This window comes from Nothoprocta perdicaria, unplaced genomic scaffold, assembly GCF_003342845.1.
Source record: "Nothoprocta perdicaria isolate Ctin4 unplaced genomic scaffold, notPer1 scaffold_0, whole genome shotgun sequence".
Classification (NCBI taxonomy): Eukaryota; Metazoa; Chordata; class Aves; order Tinamiformes; family Tinamidae; genus Nothoprocta; species Nothoprocta perdicaria.
This window is the reverse complement of record NW_020454092.1, coordinates 7,482,076-7,504,581: the sequence shown is the minus strand read 5'-3', so window position 1 is coordinate 7,504,581 and position 22,506 is coordinate 7,482,076. Positions and strand designations below refer to the sequence as shown.

The window sequence follows — 22,506 nt, the reverse complement described above, 5'->3', positions numbered from 1 at the left end:
TTTGCTCACTGTTATCTGAACTGATCTGCAGCCAAGACAGTACTTTGGAGATGCATTCTTCTTTTAGGCCTGTAAAACACTGCTTCTTGGTCTGTCTCTTAAATGTGCTTCACATAGGTTGCATTCACATGGCCTCCCTTAGCTGTTAGGTGATTAGCTCAGCTGAAGTCTTTTTATTGATAATTACCTTCCCCATTTCTGCTGTGCAGTGAGTAACCTACAGGCTGGTCCATTAGTTATTGGAACAGTCTGATACAAGTGGGAGAGAATCCTTTACGCAATCCATATGTGAGCCTTAGGAAAATAGATAATATTATATTTCTGCCTTCTGTTTTTCTCTTCCAAATAGAAACACTAATGTTGGTAAACAGCTTAGGAAGCAGGCTGGGATGGGATTCCTCCACTCATTTATTTTTTGCTGTCTGATGCTATCCAATCCAAGACAGTCATTTCTTTTCCGTATATAATAAATATATAGGTAGCGGAGAGAGTGAAGGTAATAGAGTGCTGAAGATAGGGTGTCCATGGTAAATTGATTAAACATTTTTGAAATGCTTGTTGTCTTCTATTGTCTATTAAGGAAGACTCTCTTAAATACATAATGAACAACTGAAAGTAGATTATAAGTGTATAGGTATTATAGTAGTAATTATAGTATGTATTATATATATATGGGAATTATAGTAACAAATTATATAAATATTTCTCTTTCTAAATTCTTAGTTTAAAATTGTATATATCATGCTATTAATTCTCTTTGTAATTATCTGATGATGAAAGCAATAGAGCAGTGTCAAATGGCCATGAGATACAGACGGTTATACCTTTACTGCAAGGTAACTGTTAGTAAGCTGCTCTTTCTGTGAGTTATGTTGCTGACTTAGAATACCTCATCTTTTCCTCCTGCATTTATGTTATTTGTATATGTGACAATTTTCAAACGGACTTTAATCTCAGGTGCATTTTTTTCTTCTAAAGAGCAGTGAACATTGATATAAAGAATAATGAGAAATATAAAAAGAAATGGTTTCATTCTTCATGTCTGAGGGATGTCAGCATGTCCCAGAGCTTTGTAAGGTGATAATTAACAGAGTGTAATTTAATGCTGCATATTTGCTTTGGTATGTGATCAGTCTTGCACGTACAGATATGTGTCTGTTGGCCTAGGTAATTGCTGCAGGAAATATCCATACAATAATGGAAATATCCATACAGTCTTTGACATGATATAAATGTAATTTCAGGATTTGAAAATGTATTTTTATTATTAATATTCTTACTGCATATATCATTTTTTATTTGAAAAGCTTAATAGAGCTTTATCCACATCTTTAGTTGTTCTGGAGCTGCATCTAAAAAATGTCAGCCATGAAGTTGGTAGCTGTTTTGTGTTTTGAGGTAAGAAAATGTGCTCACAATTTAGCGACTGGGCACATAAGCTTCAAAGAGTTTAAATCTGCTAGATTTCCATTAGTAAATCTGGTCATGTAATTTACATGACCCGAACAGCCAATTTTCCTGTCAGAGTTTGTTAGAACAGAATTTTCCGTGTGTGTTTACAATTTTGAATTCTTTAACTAAGTAATGCACATGTTTATTATTCATATCAAGCCTTCAGTGATGTACTTGGTGTTCCTGCATATTTTTATTTACAACATGTTGTGGCATATAAATTTTCATCATTTATTTTGCATTAAGTTACTATCTTATTAATACTTTCCCTTTGTTTTCTGTATGTATAAATTTTATGTCTGGATTTTTCTGGGTTCCTTTTTTTTTAAAAAAAAAAAAGTCTTCTATTTGCCTGTTGTTCATAAGCAATACAGAAGTTACTCTGCCTTAGGACGTTACTGCAGACCAGACTAGGTAGGGCACTACCTCAGTACCAATTCTCTGACATCCCCCTTCCCTCCAGCATTGCTTTTAGTGATTTAGGGGTCCCTGACTGCTGTCTTGCAGCAGCAAGACTTGTGTCACCCAGGCCTGGCCACAGGCCACTGTGGATAACACTGACACAGACGTCTTAAGACTCCACGGGGAATCAGCAGCAGAGCATGGGCTGATGTGACCTTTCATCCCAGAGGCCGGGGGAGGCTTATTCTGAATTATAGGAAATTGTGTAATCCCCAAATGCGATGGAAGGATCCCTCCTGAACAGCCATTTAGATGACATTGTGGTAAAAGTCATTTCACAGCTATCTGTGGAAATAACACATTCTTTATCAGATGAGTAAATACATATTTTAAAAAGGGAAAATAAGCCATCTGTCATCGCAGCACATCACAGCAGAGACTGCATTAGTCTGTCAACAGCAGAGCTGTCAAAATCCAGTTTTTGAGAGCACAGATTTCATTTTCTGGCGTTTAACAAGACAATTGTATTATAAGGGTGAGCCTGACACTCGTTCCCAGAGTTCGTTGCCTCTGCTAATCCTTGCGCTCTTGATGCGAGCAGACACCTCCCCTCATATGTTGTTTTACTTGTTATTCAGAAAGATAGTTGATTGAGCACTCATTACTCTGCGTCTGTAGGAGCAAAGCTGCCGGGCTGAGGGTTAGCRGGGAGAGGGCGAAGTCATCAGCTCCGATGTGCCTCCCAGGAGCACGGAGCGCTTTGCTGGGAATGCTTAATGCAGCCCACAAGSGGTTGAGCTCTTACACATATCGACTTGCCCAAGGTCATCAGTCCGGAGGTGGCTGCACATCCAGAAACGGGGTTGGCCTTTCTGCTCTAAATCCGATTTTCAGCCTAGAACACACAAATAGCAATGATTATTTAAGGATTATTATTTCTCTTTGCATTTAAGATTCAAAAGATTAATAAGCAATCTGTTGAACCCAGGAGGGTATCTGTCAGGATGTGTTTTGCTTATCATTTTCCATGAGCATACCCCTGATAGGTGTGTGTGAAAGCAACATGCCTCTGCGTGATACGTTTTTACATAGAGAACAGACCATGTCAGTGCATCCTAATGAAATAAAGAACTGTCGTTCCTTAGGTCTCTTTAATGTACTATATCTGKGATATCACCATAAAACCTTATCTCCCTCAGAGTAATTGAAAATTATAGCTACTTTTGTCCTATTATGGGAATCCAATCAAGACACAGCAATGATAGTGCAGGATTCAATTTGATAATGGGTTTATTAGGAAATAAGTATTGGCAATTTTAAAGTTTGCTTTTTATTATTTAATTTTTGGAGGAAGAACATGTTGATGTCTATAAGATTTGACATGGACACTTCTGTGATAAACATTAAACAAATTACTTGTGATTTGGAGTTCCTGCTTTTAATTGCCTCTGCTGGTTGCTGGATGTAGGAGAGGTGGTGGCCTTGCTGTATATTCCAGTAAAATTGAAATCTAGGCATTACTTTAACCTTTGCAKCAAGGCCAACACCCAGCAATATCTTAAACACAGAAAATGAATCTTAATGGGTGAATGACAAATTTGCATAAGAGAAGAGCCTTTAAAAAATCTCTTGCTGCCTTGGTATTGTTTGTGGCAGTTCAAGTCTTTGATCAAGTTACACTCTTTTTTTAGCCAAAATAGAATCAGAGGTAAAAAATAAATTTGCAGTCGTCTCAGAGAGTGCTTTAATAAATTAGGATCATGGAAGGACAGGAGGCAAAGCTGTTAACTACTAAAGTGAAGTTAGGTGAGCTGATGACCTCTCTGCCGGGGGGCTCAAAATGATGATGGAAGGATCATGGAAGGAGATCATGGAATCTRCGGGTGAACTGAGTACAGCAAAGGTAAAATTGGAAGCAAATATCAATATATTAACAGGTAGTGAGAAGAGCTGAATAAAACGATATGTTATTAGAAATAATGGAAATTTGACCTTGTCGTGCAGACCTGTATGTACGTGCTCAATCACATGCTGTTAAAGAAATCAGGTATGGTAGGGACAAGATCTCTTCTAGCTTTTAGACTGTAGTTGAAAACAGTTAGGCTAAGAGGTTCCAGATACTTCAGGGTTTGGCTGAGCAGTGATAGAATTGTTCGTATTTAATAGCAGTAGGGCTCTCATAGCTTGTTGAATCAAGGCTGAAATTTCAATTGCAGAGGCGAGTTAGAGGGACCTACAGCCCTGTTGGATTTGATTGCTAGGGGTGCAGAAGTCCTATTGCGTGTGTGCTGCCTGAACTAGCAATAAGAGTTTGATGCAGAATTAGAAAATGGAATTATGTGGCTCATTTCAAAGGTCAAAGTAGGTTATTAATGGCATTGAAATCTCTTAATGTTTTTATGTCATTACAAAAAAATAGTATGCTTTTTTTCCCTTGTAAGATTTGTGTGGGGGCTTGAACTAAAATATAATGGTTGCATATGTTAAGTTCAGAATCAGAACCAAAGCTTTGATTACTGAGCCTRCAAATCTGTATATCTTCCCTGGAGATGTAAGAGATCATTTAGAGTTGGTCTGACTGCTGGAAAAATGTGTATTTTATAACTGCTGACAAAAGCTTGACAAACCATTTTTTAGGACCTAGGTAGATAAGAGGGGGAAACTAAAGGAAAAAATGGCCATTATGTTCAGTGAATAAAATAGAGCTTGAAATGACTGCTTGGGTGGAATACTGAGTTGTTGATCTGAAAGGACAGTTTAATTGGAGATATATAAGACTGAGATAGATACCTGAAGGAGAAATGTGAGCATGTGTATTTCACAGAGGATTAAAAGGGGTCAGGAAATGAATGATTTTGACCTCCATTGGTATTGTGTATGTCTGAGTGCCGTTAGCATGGCTCATCCTAGTGTACAGACAAGAGCACACACAGCTCTTAGCGGAACAAACAACTTTTGGATTGAAGAATGGCACTCGGGCTGCATCGGTTTAAGTAGCTGACGTCTTGGAGGGCTTGATATATCTTCTGAAAGGCAGCAGTCGCCTTTACAAATTTTCTTAGAGAGCTCTGTTTTATTTTAGCTGCAAAAATGTCAGTATAGGGTGCAGCATTATTGTTTATAACTGATTCTGGGCGGTGGGGAGAAGCAATAAAAACCATTCACTCCCTCTATGAGTAAAATAGATACTTTTGATATTCAGTTTCTCCTGCTGGGACCTGTGAGTCAAACTGTTCCATTTTTTGGTTTCCTGCAATAGCTGCTGCTGTCAACTCTAGCCTATTGGCCAAGTTGTGCTCCTGTGACACTTTCTGTGCTTGTTTTTTGCTTACACTGCAGTTACCTTGTGCTGTTGCTGCAGTAAGAGAGCTCGTTCCCCAAAGGAAAAGTAACAGGATGGGAGCTGCCACCCTAGGAGGACTGGAATGGGCCACTGGAGGCTCCCTGCGAGGCTTAGAGTGGATGATGTGCAGCATTGTCCCACTTAACAGCCCTTTGTGTGTGGCTTCATTCATGAGTGCAGTTCCTCACACCAAACTCCATGTGTTTTGCTAAAAAGTGAAAGACATTCAAATCTGCTCAAAGCAGTGTATTTGGTGGCCAATATAAGTTAAAAAGCAAGAAGACTTGGGAGAASTAGAAGATGGAGGAATGACATGACTTCTTTGAAGCAAATGGCGAGTTTTCAAAGCTTCATTAAAAAAAACGAAAGTGCGTAATTAAACATTTTAACAAGGAAGCAAACTTTCAATGAGCCTATAAAGAATGTTATTTCTGGTGGTTTTGATCCCATTTTGGTAAGCATTTTAAAATTTGAAAACAAACTTGGGGCAGTGGAAGTATAAATGCAATTAAAAATGCTTCACAAAAGAGGTATTATAAAATCACCATTTTTTAAATTTAGAAATAATGCTGGCAAATTATTGATGAATTCTGCTCTGAAGAAACTCTGATGAATAGCTCTCCCTCTTTATTAAAAAGGTGTAATTACAGCAAAGATTGTTTAACACCCAAATGTCAGCATTTGTCAACAGTTCCATAATTGCAATTTTACTTGCTGTTTGAAAGTGAGGCCCGATTACATGCRTAAATGGTTGGTGACTCTTTGATGATTTCCTGCTGTTCTCCAAGTGATCACGTCTCCATTGAAGAAGCTTGACACAAAACAGCACATAAATCTGAATGCAGTTTTCAAAGCTAAGACTCTGAGGTCTTACCCATAGCAGGTGACTGTTTCTCTGGTTTTCGCCCTTGTATGACATTTATGATTGCATAAAGTGGAGAATGACTACAAAGAGATTTTGTCTTTCATTTAACCATAAAGACAAGTTCAGGTTGTTGTAGTCGGAGTAACRGAGCTTTTGTTTGGGAAATAGGGTAACTGTGGGCAATAAACTCAGCCTGCAAAAGGGGTGAGCAGACCTTGGAGGGGATTAGGTACCTGAATTGTTTTGGAGGGGTCTGCCAGTGCCCAAAAAGTAAATAACCTTGATGCATTTTATACAGCATAAAGTAGCAAAAAAGAGAACTAAGAGACATTGCCCATCCAGTCAATAAGTGTCTGGTATCAGATGCTTAAGGTACAAGCTTATAAGGCTTTCACTGTACAGCTGCATTGTCCACCAAAATGTTTTTTTCTCTAAGTCATCATAGTTAGTGTATATTTTATGTACTAAGCCTGCAGTTTATAGCCTTTTTTCACTTCTTCTCCTACTTCTGCCTCATACTTACTGCTGGAATTCTTATATGACCAAAAGGAAAACACATCAGGATGGATTTTCTTCTTGAAGATATAACTGCAGTTTCACAGGAACCTGGGCATCCTTTCAGATTTATGAGTTGAGCACCTCTGACCTGAATTTTAGCCATATACAGCTTATATTTTTTTTCCAAAGATGCAGTGATAAGTTGCAGGATCCATCTAAAGATGAACAGAACATCTGTTTGCAGCTGTCCATGTTATTAATGTTATTAATTATAATGTAATTTTGTTATTAATGACTGAGTCTTTACATCTTTCCTCATCAATTTGAAGAAAGAATTCAAAAGAATTCAAAAAGAAGAAAAAAATATAAGGAGAGAAAGAAAATAAGTTTATGATGAAGAATGAATTTCTAGCTGTCCCAGTACACTGACACCACTTTAATTTTATGTCTGCCCCTTGCACTGCTTTTTGTCTGCAAAAAATGCTCAGCAAACAATTCAAGGAAGGCAATTGGCATAGTCCCTAATGAGACAAGATAAAGTGTCCTGTTGTGATGATGACAGCAAATTTACTAAGAGAACTGCAGTTTGACAACTTTGTGAATTGATCCTTGATTTCTTGATTGCTTGCTTAATTGTCTGTTACCATCTCTCTTCTGACCCTCTGTATCCCCCATGCTTTTGTCAGCATTTCAGCAGCTTAGGGACTCCCTGTAGCCCCTCAGATCATGAATACTGGAAGAACAGATTCTGGTTTGGAGATTTTTTTTTTTAATTTGTGTTTAATTTGTACACTTGGCCTGCTGTTAGGATGGGAATTCACAGATGATTGAGACTCTGCAGTTTACTTTGCATCAGGCTAATGAGTCTCAAGAAGAGAATTTCTTAATTTGGCTTATTAGAGGAGGGGGATACTAATTAAAGCACCATCTCAACAGGTGCTGAGTTCCTTAAGCAGATTTTTAACTCTGGGAAGTGTAATGCTGGGCATATTTGGCACTTGGAAATGTTCTGCCTGCAGCAGATCTCCAGTTATATAAGGRGTATGAGAGGAGAAGCCTATTTGAGCAAGTGGTACCAGTGATGGTTTGGCAGGACTTGCATCGAGYGCACAGGAGAGGCTGAACATTTCTCGTGAGGACATGGTTACCTGTGTTCAGTCTGCAAATCACCTTGAGATCTTCCCACATGAAAAGCACTGAGAACTTTGCAGTTATATTTACAACTTCAATTCAGCAAATATGGCACTATATCCAATTTAAATCTACAGCTGTGATGTGTAAAGGATCCAGGGGGGTTGGAAAGAGATTTACAGTGGCTAACAAATGGGATATTTGCAAGTTCTCCAATAGGAGTACCTCCTATTGCTGTATAATGATGTGTCGATGTACAAATAGGGGTTAAATATGCTCATAAAATTAAGTGATAAGAAAAAGCTTTATTTGACTTGATGCAGCCAAAGTTGATGCCTAAATATATTCCAGTGAGTTGGTTCTTCTACTGGTAGTACTCTGAAGCTTACTCAGTGCAAGGCCTAGGCTATCTGTTTGCCTGCGTTTCCATGTCTATCGTGTCTTCCAAATAATTCTGTTTTAGAGGGGGTGAAAAAAGCGAGCTTTAATTTATTTGCTAACTCAGTCTGTGATTTTTACTATATTTGCTGGCAATTAGTTGAAAATAATAAACAAGCTGTTATGGTTATGAAACTCAGCAGTATAATTAGGTAAGTGATAAGATGGAAAAAAAAAATCAATTATCCTACACGGGGATTTAAGATTGTTGTTGTTCAAGATCCATGATAATACATGTGACTGATACCACATCACTATCATTCTGAAGGGCTTTTTTGTTTGTTTTGCACCATTTGAAGTTAGAGTGACAGTAGTTTGCCTAGCAATATGACTCAAAACCAAGAAAAGGTATTGACCTGTGGAGGGTTTTTTGTTTTATTTTTTTCCCCCAATCTTTGCTCTTGGTAGCATACTGTGCTTGTAACCACCTGGGCTTCTCATAAGCATTATCCTTCCATACAAGAGTATTGATAAGCAGAGGGGAAGAGCTGAGTGTATAAAATAGGTCTAAAGTGTAAATGTGTCATCTAGGATTGTGATGACTTCTGAACTTGAGCTTTTCTTTATGAGGGGCAACATTTATTTTGAGATAAGACAGTGATAAGGGGTTATAACTTCCTGTTCAACACTGTCGTTCAGAGAAGGGGAGAACTGGCAAATGTCTTCTGTGAAGGGGAGACATACACAGGTAGTAAACAAGACATATGTGTGTGTATGGATGGATATGTTTTTGGAATATCATTGTGTATATGTATATAAGGAACATTTCCCTAATTGAATGGTGTCCTATTTGAAAGTTCATATCTGTTTGCTTAATTCTTTTCATACTTTAATCCAAAAACAAGTCAATACCTAGGTCTGTAAAACCAGCAGATAGTCAAGTTCCATAAAGTAGTTAAACACGTGCCTAATTTTGAGCATGTATTCTTACTGTAGTAAGCTTTTTAATGTGGTTATCATCAAAAAGCAAGTGCTGTTATGTTTACAGCTGTATGTCTGCCTATTCTTTCCCCATATGTGAAAGCCATGTGTCTCTCTCTCTTTTTAAGCTATTTATGAACAGTCATGTGAAGCTTATCGACACCAAGGGAAGACATCAGGCTTTTTCAACATTGATTCAGATGGAAGTGGACCGCTTGGACCGCTCCATGTTTTTTGCAACATAACAGGTAATGATCTAACAGTATATGGTGATTCTAATGTTATTAATGCATCTTATCATTATACTGTTAAGAGAACCTCAGAATCATGGATCTTTCAGTAACGGAAAAAGGCAGAACACTGGTAGCAAGTGAAGTGAGCATTCAACTCTGAGGGTAGTATATTGAATAGGATCCACATCAAAGAAATTCACCTTTTCCTGCTACTAAAAGAGTTATGGCATTTATGTAAAGGAGACTGCTAACGTATTTTTCACAAAAGTCTAACTTTTGTGAGATATCAGTATTTTTTATCCTAAATATCTAGAAACTCTAGAATTCAAATCTTTCTCCAAACTGAAACATTTCTCAGTTGTATTAGGACTCTACATGTGGCATTCAGCTGAAATGCTAGAGAAATAGATAYACTACACTGGATGTGGACTGTGCACTTTCCAGACTAGTTGGGAAGCACTAAAGACAGCTTTAGCTGAAAGCAAAGGTCCCGCTTATGCCTGATCCCTTAAGATAAAAGGGTGCACAGAGAAAAGAGTTACTAGATGTGCAAATTCTTGATCAGTATAAAATCAATAAAAATAAGTTGTTTTTACATTAAGTAGATAAGTTTTGTTGTTTTGTTGTTGATTTCTCTTGATTTGAGGTCTGAAGGGAAAGAGCTCACAGATATCTCAGCTGGAGTTACTTGCCTTAAAACAGGGAGGTCCTTGATGGCAGGAAATAGAGCCTTATCCCAAATGAGACCAAGAAAACCACTACCTAATAAAGTGGGAATTATTACTGCATTGAACTAGCTGTAAGCTCTTCCTGACTAAGCCAGAGCACATTCACTCATACCAAGTATGTGTTGCCTTTGATGTTCTGGAGAACAGACACCTCCCATCTTCCTGGGTACCAGCATGGAGAAGGTGGGATGCTCTTAGAAGGAGGGACTCTGAACTGAAGAGTGTCAGAATGAAAGCTTGGAGAGATGACCTCTTAAAGCTTGCAGTTCTGTAGTTTGAAAATAAGAAGTATTTCAAGTGAAAATCCCTGTCTGACAAATTCTCCCCTCTGATATATGGGTCTATTTCATATCAAGGGCTGTCATGCAAAACTATAAGAAGAGATTGTGTGTGTTGTGAAAGATGGGAAAAAACCCTCTTTGACTTTTTAATTTCAAAATGGAAAGGAAATTTGATAGACTGTGTTCTCTTTAACATTTTTTGCTTCCTCTGGCCAGGTATTGATGAAAGAGTATGTTGTTACCTTTTCTAAATTGCTAATTCTGGCTGAATGAATTTGCTACATATTCCCTCTGTACTCAATCCTAAAAACAAAGGACTCAAGATATTTATATTTTTTCTTAATCTCCTTGTACCTAAAGTGTCTCAAATTAAATTTTCATTTTGACTTAATTGGGCAGTCATTATGTTAATTAAATGCACAGCAGTTAATTATTAAATATGTTTTTTATTCAAGTGTAACAAATATTTAATACAATATGTCTTCTTTACCGTTGGTGAATCTCATAAGAATTGAAATAGAGTTTCACCTTTCTGTCTGAATATCCTTCCTTGATCTCCACTATGGGAAATGTGCTCATTTTTATTATTTATTATATAAATATGTGTGATCAAAACATTGTCAGCGCTTTTTATCTCTACAGAAGAAGTAGGATTTTTGACAAGATGCAGAAAGCATCTGTTTTCCTCATGTAAGTTTTATTTGGCAGAAATCCAAAAGGCGTATACCTGAGGTCTTTCTGTAATGAGTTTGTTGTTGACATTTTTATTTTATTTTGGTTACCAGAAAAGTGGTGATGAGGAAAACTGACAGGACCTCCTAGCCTCAAAAACTTCTCTTTTTGTAGATGTTTTATTTGGAGTGGAGAAAGTCATTTGTCGTAGTCATCCCTATTATTCACATTGTATGAAGGAGGATTGAGGTACAAAGAGAAATTATCATTTTATGGTTATTTAGGGAGCTTGAGGTACAGTTGCTTATACTTGTGTATCATCTAAATTGGTTTGGGGTGTCTTAATCACAAGTTTCTTTTCTCTCTGTAAATGTATCTTACCCTTGCAATATATGAACAATTATAGTAGTAGATTAATTAACAAATATTAGGAAAAATAATTCTTAACTTTACATACATGAGGATGGATTCTGAACTTCCTTTCAAATGAGAATTCTTCATAGTTTTCTGAAAGTACCAGTACTCAAGGGAATTAAGAAAGAAAATTACATGTTATATTAGGGAAGAGAGAGAGAAAGGTACTTTTATTGTGCAATGCATAAATCCATAGCATAGGGTAAAATCAGAAAAAAATTGTAGGAAGACAGCAGCGCTGATCAGGAGCGCAGATAGCTGCTATGCATGAACAGACTAAACAGATTAAAGAGGTAGCTGAGGGGACCTGTTGCTGAAATGCATGGAAATCCTAAGTGACATAAAGAAAACAAATAGAGATTGATTCTTTTTCACAATATAGGAGCTGAGGGACAATTGAATTATCGGATAGCAGAATTYTGTTGTTTGTTTTATTCTTCTTGATGTAGTGCATAATTCAGCCTCAAACTTCTTGRCTCAGGATGTCATGGAGGCCATTGTATCAACAGAATGAAAAAAAAAAAGACTAGAAAAACAAACAAAAACTTTTGTCTGGTTTGTTCAGAAAGCACTTTTAAACACGGAGGCTTAGATGCAACATGCAGCTTAGGTAGTAAGCTGGAAAATGGCTCCAGGAAAGCTCCAAGGCAATATTTTGCCCTCCTTTGCTTTCCTGCTGCTCTTCTTCCAAGGTAGGGACTGGTTTTTGGGCTACATGAAGCTTTGGTTGTGCTTAAGCTGGCAGGTTTTGTTTGTTTGTTTAATGCAGTTCAAGAAAACATAACCTCTTTTTGACCAAACACGCATACACTGAAGAATTTAGAAGTAGAGTAGAAAATTTGGGAAATATGCTTTTAAAAGTAGAGGGGCACTGAGCTCATGGCTTCTGGAAACTGCAGTACCGTGAATCTCTGCAAGTTGAGAAAGATCTTTCAGCAGCAATGACTGGCATCATTACCTGTAAGGAACAGTGTTGTTCCTTAAAGTTCACTTGTATTTAGAGCTGTTCATAATTTTTATCTGTTTAACTGAACAGATAGGGCTAGTTATTTACTAGGACAGTTCAACAACTACTTTCCCAAACACAGGTGTCTCACCATAGGCACCTCATATGTGAGATGGCTATGGAAGGGATCAGCATTATAAGTTAATTTATTATCTCCATATTCCTAGTGATTTCTATCCAACTTGTTAACTTCAGAGCCCAGTGGTGAATTGAAATGATGAAGAAAAGCACAAAATTACAAGTGTGTGTGTATTGAGAGGATGCTGGACAGTCATACGAAGACAAAGAGGGAGAGAGAAGTAAAAGAAATGGGATTTTACAAAGTAAAAAGACCGAAAAGGAGAGAAATATAAAGTCAGTTTTCAGTATGATGATAAATTTAACATGAGTGTTTCACAGGATATCTGGTGGTACCAGAGTGAGTAAATACATTTATTCATTGACTGAAAAAGTGACTAAAAAAGTGTAAGTTGACAAAAACTGTGACTGTCACGCTATTAAATTGGTCAAGAATAGAGAAGAATATATGAGATACTAGAAGTGTCCTTGCCTCAAAGACCACTTATTGCTAGCAATGTTGTAGTAAGTGTTTGAAAAAGGAGGTATTTAGGAACAGTAAAGTACCTGATTCTATGCAAAGAAAAACTGAAAATAAACAAATTGTGACTATTTAGATTATGATGGGCCTCACTGATAGCAGTGATGTTCTGATACTGTCATTTTCTTACAGTAGGAGTCAGTAGACATTTCAATGACAATGAAGGACAAACTAAAAACTAGTAGAAAAACAACATTATTGATGTGAAGTTTTCATCACTTTATATGCCCATTAAACACATAACAAAGTAATGTTCACAGGGAAATCCATCAATTATAAATAATGATGGGGGCCGTGAGGATTTGTGTGGGTCCCTGCAGGGATTGTTAATTTGGGGTAGTTATGTTTAGTGCTGTGAGTACACAGCCAGCCTATTTCCAGTTGCATGGAAGCAGCCTGCAAGGGAAACCAGATCTATTGGCCTTTAGGCTCTTCCATTGTCCGAGGTGCTCTCGACCTACATGTTCTTGCCTTAGGTACATAATGGATCTATGCCATCATGTTTTAGAGCAATAAACAACAACCAGGACTGGGAAAAAAGTCTTCCTTGTAGGCCGACTTTAAGATATTTAGTGCAATTGAATTAATCTGCACTTGCTACTGAGAAGGCTGGTAATGATCAATATAAGAAAATGGCTAATGGACCCTCTGAAACTCTAGTCAGCTAGTCCTTATATTCTTGGGAGGCTTGTTTCTTTCTTTTTCTTTTCTTTTTTTTTTTTTCCTTTCCTTTTTCTTGCTTGGAAGTCTATTGATCTGTCCTGAGTACTACTTAGACACAAATGATGATATTCTCTAGCACAGTGTCTGTACTCAGTCTACATTCATGCACTTAGTTTGCTTCCCTACAATGGAAAATGTTTATAATGACCTTGTTTCACCTCCATAGCATAAATTTTAGCCATGTTATCTCAAAAACTGTCTTACAATATACTAAGTAATTCTGTTGCCTAACTGCATCTTTACTGATGCAGTTTTAATGTACAGCCATCAAATCAATAATGCTCAGAAACTGCTATGACAAGATCAATGCTTATTTTTATCTTGGCCAGGTATTTACCCATTGCTCCAAGTGTTTTTGTTTTATCTCCACAGGTGCAGATGAGGAAAAAAAAGCGAGTCCTTATCCCAGGTCTTGCTACTAGTCCAAAATCTATTTTTGCAACTGCCATAATTAAAAAACAAAAAATAAAACAAAACAAAAGAAACAAAACATATTTTCTTGTTGCAGATCATCTCTGTTTTTGCAGTCTCCTGTCAGAATGCAAATATTGCCTTATTTTTTCTGGTAAAAGAGAAGTAAAGCTTTATTTTCTGTCTCTCCCCATACTGTACAGAAACTGCTTAAATCACAGATATAATAGGGGATTCTAACAGAAGCAGAAGGAGATTGTCAACCAAAGTGATATTTGCAGTTTCTTTATCAAATTGCCTTTAGCCTTTTTTCTTCATTCAGCTAACAATGATGAAGACTTTTATTGCTCCATAGAGTATGTATTCAATGGCACGTTAACAGGTCTGAATTCAGGAGGATACAAGCTGTATGCATAGCGTCTACATGTCTAAGTGTCTAAATACATTAAGTGTCTGAATAGCCCTACTTATAGGAAGATTTTTGGCCAGCTATTTGAGGGAAATATTGTAGAGCTCAGCTTGACATGGCTGAGAAGACCAAGGGATGGTCTGATACATAGCAGAACTGGCCAGGATTCAATCCCCCTCCACAGCAGGGATCCCCACTACATAGCAGGGATCCCCCACTACTGATGCTGACTACATAATCATCAAACTCTTGGTGATACTCTGCTGCCTGGCATCTGTTTTTTTTTGTTGGTTTTTTTTTTACCCCTTCAGAAATCTGAATTCATCAGTTTATATCACTTTCAAATTCATTTTTCCAGAAGGAATAATAATCTCTCTTTACTTTTTGTGACACTTAATAGTAACSTAGAAGTCACCTTGCGATTTAACCGCTGTCACATTTTTTGTGGACATGTCTGACCCTCACAGGGAGGCGATGTCTGGAATTGCTTAGGCTAAAACAGTAGCAGACAGGCCGAGCAGGAGGTCATGCCCTGCACTCTGATTTTATTGCATGTGCCTCCATCACTGCAGGACCAGAGCTTATGAGGTGAAACTCCTTTGGGTTCTCAAAGCGAAACAGATTTCATGGCTTTGAACTTCTTCGGGAAGGTTTTGGAGTGCTGATTTTTTTATGAATGTACTTTTCAGCTGGCTGGCTGTAATTTTGATTGACTTCATCGTTGGGGAAAAACAATGAATGGGAATCCTTTGGTAATTATTTAGTACTGCTTAGATTAAAGGGGCACCATAAAGATTTGCAATTTATCACCTCAAACACTGTAGCTCTCCTGGCATGCTCTAGTTCTGGCAATTGATATGTTTCTGTTTTGAATTTTCATTAAATATTCCAGAACTTTATAAAATGAAAAGCACCACTTAATGATTGTATTATGTCAAAGGCACTGAGCTGTCAGCAGCTGCAGCGCTGCTTTCAGTAAGCTCAGCCTGGTGAAATCCTGTGCTTCTGATGTGTGATGCAAGAGTGTCAGAAAAGTGTAACAGATATTTTCCTCTAACTTTTACCCCTGATTAAGGGTTACTGCTACTGCTGCCATGTTTGTGGTGCTCAGCAATGAGCGCAAAGCTGTGGGTGTCTCAAAATCACTTCAGCTGCCTCAGTTACCAGGGTCAGATGCAGTTGACTTACAGGCAGGTATGTCCAATGGTGCAGTGTCAAAAACCTTCAGCCATCCTGCCTGGCCTCCTGCCATGCCCTAGGAGGACTGTAAGGTCCTATGGGCTCCATTTCTTCTTTCCTACTCTCACATAGGGGTCTGAGCTATTGGAAGGCATTGAAAATGGCAGAAGATGCAAGCATYGAGGCTACCACATCTCACCTTAGAGAAAGAAACCTGTATGTGAGAGAAATGAACTGCTGTCGCCAGCATGAAGAGACTGATTGCAAAGGAGAAGTATCTGTTTTGCACTAGGAAATAGTTCAGTGGCAGCTTCTCCAGTTTTTGAAGAGGAGTAATTTTGCCTACTTGTAGATATCCTGCATTACAGGACATACAAGAATGGATCATATCAAGCGGGAGGCTGGCAAGTGGTTTGCCACGCATGGTCTTTAGCACAGCATGGAGGCTGGTCACAGTAGAGACATCTTTCTTGTAGCAACCAGAGGACATATTGCTGATGAGGATGTCCTAAACCTGGGGCTACATGGTGTGGAATCTTTGTGCCTGGAACATGGAGGAAGCCAGGAGCACAGCTTCTTCCTCCATCCTGGGTCCTGGACAGCGTTGCCTGCGTCRTGGTAGGGCCAGTGCCTTCCTGATGACACCAGGAGGGCTTGGTAGTGTCTGAAAGATCCCAGGAGAAATATTCCCTGAAGGAACGAGCGTGTTGTGGGGGGCTGCTCATAGGGCTCAGTGGGGGACAGGAGCCCACACAGAATTGTTTCCATGGAAATGCCTTGTAGCGCAGAGACGCTCGCTTGAAGTATCGACGGATGAATCAGAAACTAGGAGGCCGATGAGCACAAAGAAAGCTGCGAAAGCACCACAGCGCTGGGTCAGCCAGCAGAGAAGCAAATGAGAGCTAGGGAAAAAGAAGAGGGTAGGTTAGATACAGATGCAGAAAACGCCTACTTAGAATTAGTGAATTAAAGCTGCTCACTTCTAAGAAATTGTTTTTTCATCCACTTTGAGGAGTGTAAGAGCGGCTAGGTTGAACTGCCACTGCAGCTTAAAACAGTGCAATGCTGAAGGGCTGGAGCCTGCCGTTTATGTGCTTGCTGCTCCTGTAGCTATAGGTGCAGCTTTCAGGGCGGTGTTTGGCATTCAGCGTAGAGCACCATGAAACAAATGCATCGTATGAGCTCTCAGAGCAATTTTTCTCTCTCTCATGTAGCGTTTACCGTATGTTTGGCTTGTTGGCAATTTAATCAGTCTGAATAATCTTGTTTTGTGACAAACCTCCTAAATCACGAAGGAGTGATGCAGTTTGTATGGCTGAAATGTGCACCACAGAGATATTTCAAGTTGAAGAATAAAAATGAGAATTAGACAATACAGAACTCATTGAAAGCCAGTTTTCCAGCTGCTCTAATTTCCCACAATTTAATTTGTGTGCCGTCAAAAGCAACTTGGAGGCTTCCAGCAAGATGATAGAACTATGGGTGAGGCTAAACAGAGTCTGAAATGTGCTGAATGCAGTGCAGTCCCATGCTGTAAAAACATCTCCTAGGACCAAATACAGGCAGCATAATATCCTAGTAAATTGGGCCATTAAATAAAACTGCAAAGTCATAAAGCTGTAGCATTACCCTGAAATTAAAGCATTGTCACCTTTGAATTATGAAACAATTTAACAAGCATTTAGGAAATCTGCTTCTTAAGGCCACATTTAAGTATTCTAGGTTATACAGTGGAAGATGTAGCTACACTCTCCCACTGGATTTTGACTGACTTTCAGCCTGTGTGTGGTTTGAAATTTTACCAAGCTGAGACAGTAATAAAATAATAAGCTGGAATAATAGAAGGTAAAAATAAACAGTGGCCTTTGTCTAGAGAACAGCTTTTTCATTCTCATTGTAAATTCACAAGTGCAAGGAAAGCTCATTAAGTTGAGTAAACAGGGGGAAAAAACATATAACATGGACAAACATAAAAGGATAATGCTAACCTTTTTGTTGAAATAAAGGAAATAGAGCCTTATCTACCTAGTTTAGGAGCTTCCAGACATTGGAATGACTAGGAGCTACTGACACTCAATTTGTTTTGCACCTATGATTGCAGAATATCACCCTCTAAAATGAGAACGAAAGCAAAAGAAGAAATGTTTTTTTGTAAAATATTTCTAAAGTGAAATAGGTACAATGGTTGTAGTTTCATTTTCAAAGACATAAACATAATCTTGACAGAGGTATGCCAGCACGTTTATATGTGCAAGTCAGAGAGCTAAGCTGCAAACATCTSTTCAGTGCTTTTTAGCAGGGCTGGTCTGTGTGCGTGCCCAAACTGGGGCTGTATGATTGCTGTTGTAGGTCCTGGCATATTTCTGAAATGCGAGCTCCCAGTGTTGTCGGTAGACTTCAGAGTAAACACTGATTGAGCTGTAGGAGGATAATTCCTTGCCCTCGTTCTGAGGCAGACATCTCTATTTTGGGAGCTGTCTTAGTTAAAATTTGCACAAGTAAATTTGTGCAAATACTACAGGCTTGTGTAGAAGTTGTCTAAACAAATAGAACAATTAGAATGGAAAATGTTTCAGTTTGCTGGAAACATGTCACCTTGTTTTTCCTGATACTGCTGGGAAGATGTGAGGTGGAGGATATGGGACTTGAATGAATATGAGACTCTTGTGCTTGAATAAAGCACAAGAGTTTGAGAGTTTTGGAATGAAGGAAGGTTGGGATTATTTTCGTGTTGATTTCTGATCTGTGGACATTAAGTGGGTGTGGTTTTGGTCTTCTTTTTGAATGGTTCGAGTGTCAGGTCGCTGTAGCGGCAGACTCTTCGAGGATGCTCTGCTGTTCAGCGCTCAGTTATTTCTGCCCTAGTCAGCTGAGAGCTGTAGCAAGCGATATTGGCTCCCAAACACTGCTCTAAGGCAAACCGAGAATTAAATCAGTTTTAGCCTCATTTGCTGCATTTAAGCCATAGGGTGGTCAGTAAAAGCTGAAATGTGGTTACTTTCCAAGTTATTTTGACTTCATCTCAAGTCATGTTTGACTATGCCTTTGAAAGGAGCATTCTCTATTTTTGTTAAAACATATTCCCTATTTTTCTGTTGAGTAATATGTAGCTTTGTACATATTACATAGTTCTTCAATATCGCAGTTACCTTATTGTGAGATGGAAATACTTGTTCTTCTCTTGTGAAGTGGGAAGTAGGAAGATGCATAGATAAAAGAGAAAGGTGCTGATATCATTAAATAAATATTTCTTCCTTTCCCTCATTCACCATAAACCAACTTTTATTGCACATCTGTGGTGTGTTGGGCTTCCTTTCCAACTGAGCATTTTCTTTCATGCTCCTYTTTGTTTTATTACTTCAAAAGAAAAATAAGAAAAGGAGATGTAGTTTCTCTGTAGTCTTTCACCATTAGCTTTTCCACAAGGAAAAGAAAGGATGGCAGTAGATTCTGCCTCCCCAAATGTGTGTTTACCGGTGATTGTGACTGTCGTGAGCCAGATGTAGGTATTTTCTGAGGAGCTTTGCTGATAGTTATCTTTATCTCAGAGATAAAATGTAAWAAGACTCTCTGAAGTGACCAGCCAAAGATAATCTAACTAGTAAAAATAATAGCCATAATAGATGGRCCATATGTAGATCAGGAAATGACTAAAATAGAACTTAAAGTCTTCCTTTCTGCTACTGCTTCGCACCTCCACACACCCCTCAAGTGAGACTGAAGACTTGATCTCAAATGATTAAAATTTGCTTTCATTTATTTTGAACTTGTCAGTGCATCATATCCTTCCTGGACAAGTAGGATCATTTTCTGATAAAAACAATTTGCTGGATGTCTCAGCCTTATGGAGCACGTGCAGGCCTCACCCAGTGAATGCTCTATAGAGCCTGGCCTTTACGCTGGGTCAGCTCTACTGGCTGCTTGGTCGGCCTGTCCTTGTTATCTTGCCCACTGCTCTTGCCCCAAAACCAGACAGGAAATGGGCTACCTGCTTGCCTAATTGCTTATAATTGTGGTGGTGTTCCTATCATTTCAACGTATCATAATGTACAGGTCGCGGACCGGGTTGGGTCAGGAAAGTGTGGATTGAGCTTGTGCCAAGATCTGTTTCSTGTGGCCTGAGAAATCCCCCACTCTGCAGGCAAATGCAAAGAAGGGAATGCAAATGGGGTCCCCCGCATGGAAGAATGTCAAAATTTGTGGCTAACTGCAGATACCAAATCATATGTTGTTCTGCACTATCATCCAAGTAGGATACCACTTGGCTTCTAGTAGAAAAATGTCAGTGCTGAGTGAAATGGATGGTATGATTTCTAACTGAGCAATAAGAGCATATTCTCAATTTGTCTGCCAAGAGGTCTGTTCGTAGTAAGTTGGTGTGATCTCATGAGCTGCAGCCCATCGTTACCTTCGATTACTTGGCTCTAAGGCCAAGATAGGTTTGGAAAAGATGAGCATCATCAACCTAAGCCATATTATTAAGTCATTTCTCTTGGGGCCAGAGCCAGATGAAATGCATCTAATTTGCTCCCAATGCCTAAACATCCCCCGTGCTTTCCAGCAAGCTTATAGTTTATCTCTGGTTTTGCAGTGTTTGATTCAAGAAGAAACAGCTATGTGTATTAGACTGATCTGCAACAGTTCTTCATTGCAGAATGGCCATTTCAGATTACAGGGTCAAGCTGATAGCTGATCCTGTCTCCAGGGTAGTAAAGCTTTAGATGATAGGTTTTTGTGTGTGTTTTTGTTGTTTTGTTTTTTGCTCCCTGAATTTTGAAAGGTTTTTTTTTTTTTTTTTTTCTGTTAACTTCCTGTTCAATCTGTTTTCCTTTTACAGAAGATAAGATCTGGACTGAAGTGCAGCACAACAACACGGAGCTAACCCGAGTCCGTGGGGCTGGTCCAGGGAAACCGTATACCATGTCCTTTTACTACAACAGCAGCATGGAGCAGCTTGAAGCCATGATAAGCAATGCAGAGTACTGCGAGCAGGAGGCAGCTTATCACTGCAAAAAGTCCCGTCTCCTCAACATTCCAAGTAAGTGCCAGTCCCAAACCTTGCCTGGAAAACTGCATTGAAGTAGCAGGACAAGAGTAAAAAGGCTTTTACTTCCTCAGACACTGCTGTGCTTCAGGTGTCTCTTGACACTCTGCTGTGGTGGAGTCTCCACTGTGCAAGTTCACACCTGTAATAAAGGGTCTAACCGCTTTTACAATGGCAAGTACCATGTGAAAACCTCAAAAGCTTGATTTAGCTGATGTTAGATGGAAGTTTCTGTTCACCTATGGTTCTTAACTGTTGTTAAGAATAGAAAGCACACAGATGGCTTCAGACCTTCATGGCATTTGTGAACAGAAAGAGTGTAGCATCTTCTGAGTCTACGGTCATAGATATCCTGATTAAGTGCTTGGTAGTACAGGTCTTCGGGCAAAGCTGATTTTCTTCTACTGATAGAAGGTGTATTTTTTTTTCCCATGATACAATGTAGCAGTAGTTTATGTTGTTATTAAAAATATACCTCTAATATTAAAAATATACCTCCAATGAAATGTATTCAAAACTTGATTGGTTTCAGCAATATTACTCTTAACTCTGAATATATATGGATCCAGTAATAAGATGCCTTTACAGCCACTTTATTTTTAAAACATGTACCTATTTTAAATATATATTTTTAATATTAAAAAAAGCAGTAGTCTTTTTTAATATCAAAAAGTAATCTTTGTAAACATGTGGGGGTTATTTTTTGTTAAAAGTAGATCATACTAGCCATGAACTGTTCATATTAATTGTTTTTTTACAGAAATAAACATTAGCATCAGCATATAGTGTAGACACAAAGGAGAAAAAGCACAGGATTAACTGCTCATAATCACTGATTGCTGGCTGCTGCAGTTTTGTAAGTTATTTGATCAAACACATGTAAGGTACATTATGAATGAACATTGAGATACATGTGGTACCTGAATAAATCACGAGGCATTTGTTAAGGAGATGCATATTATCTCTTATATTAGCAGCATTACTCCTACTAATAATAATCTGTTCTGAATTGAGACTGGACTATAAAACATGCAGGTTCAGGGCTAAAGACACCTACCAAGTGGCAGACTTGCTAAGGAAGTGACCAAGGGGCAGTTGCTTCACCAGCCTCTCAGAACTGGAGCAGTAATGCTGGTCCTTGGAGGGGCTTGTGGGGTTTCGCAGCCCAGTTCCCTCTCTCGCATGGCTAGGTGCCTTGTTACTACTCATCTTAACAGTTGGACAAGCAAGAACTGCACAATTCATAAGTCTTTAATACTCCTGCTGATAAATCAGAAAAATTACAATCCAGTGATGTTGCCTGTCTTATTGGCTGTCTTATTTTTTTGCCTTCTGTTTGTCGCTTATATGTTTTATTTATTTATTTAATTACATTGAAACTCGTCATCCTGAACTCACTCGGTAGCCTAAACCTGCAGCCGAAGGCTGTCAAGACATGGAACATACTCAAACTGTTTCAGCTCTTAAAAGGTTTAGGGGGCAATTTGTTCTTAGCCAAATGATAAGCATTTTTAAATAGTTGAAAGGCATCACCACCTTCCCATCAAACTCTTATGTAATCTGCTAATTGAGGTGAACTGTTTCTGTATTGTAGAAGATTCAAGGGGAGCAGTGGTGCTGAACACTCTATATATCTTGAAGAATACAAGCATGAATAACTCTAAGACATATTGAAGGGCTCACTGCAGAAGGCTCTCATCTTTGTTTACACACAGATGCAGCTGGAAGGAGTGTGATCTTGGGGTCAGAGCAATAGAC

The 22,506-nt window shown here is 38.6% G+C and overlaps 1 protein-coding gene across 2 annotated transcripts in view; it reads left to right on the top strand.

The window, feature by feature from the left end:
- CNTNAP5 (contactin associated protein like 5) overlaps window positions 1-22,506 on the top strand; it is a 250,433-nt gene that overhangs the window by 153,907 nt on the left and 74,020 nt on the right. For both annotated transcript variants that reach the window (XM_026053914.1, XM_026053907.1), the window contains exons 12-13: window positions 9,179-9,298; window positions 20,542-20,742. In XM_026053914.1, the coding sequence (XP_025909699.1) occupies window positions 9,179-9,298; window positions 20,542-20,742 (321 nt within the window). The remainder of the gene's footprint in view (window positions 1-9,178; window positions 9,299-20,541; window positions 20,743-22,506) is intronic.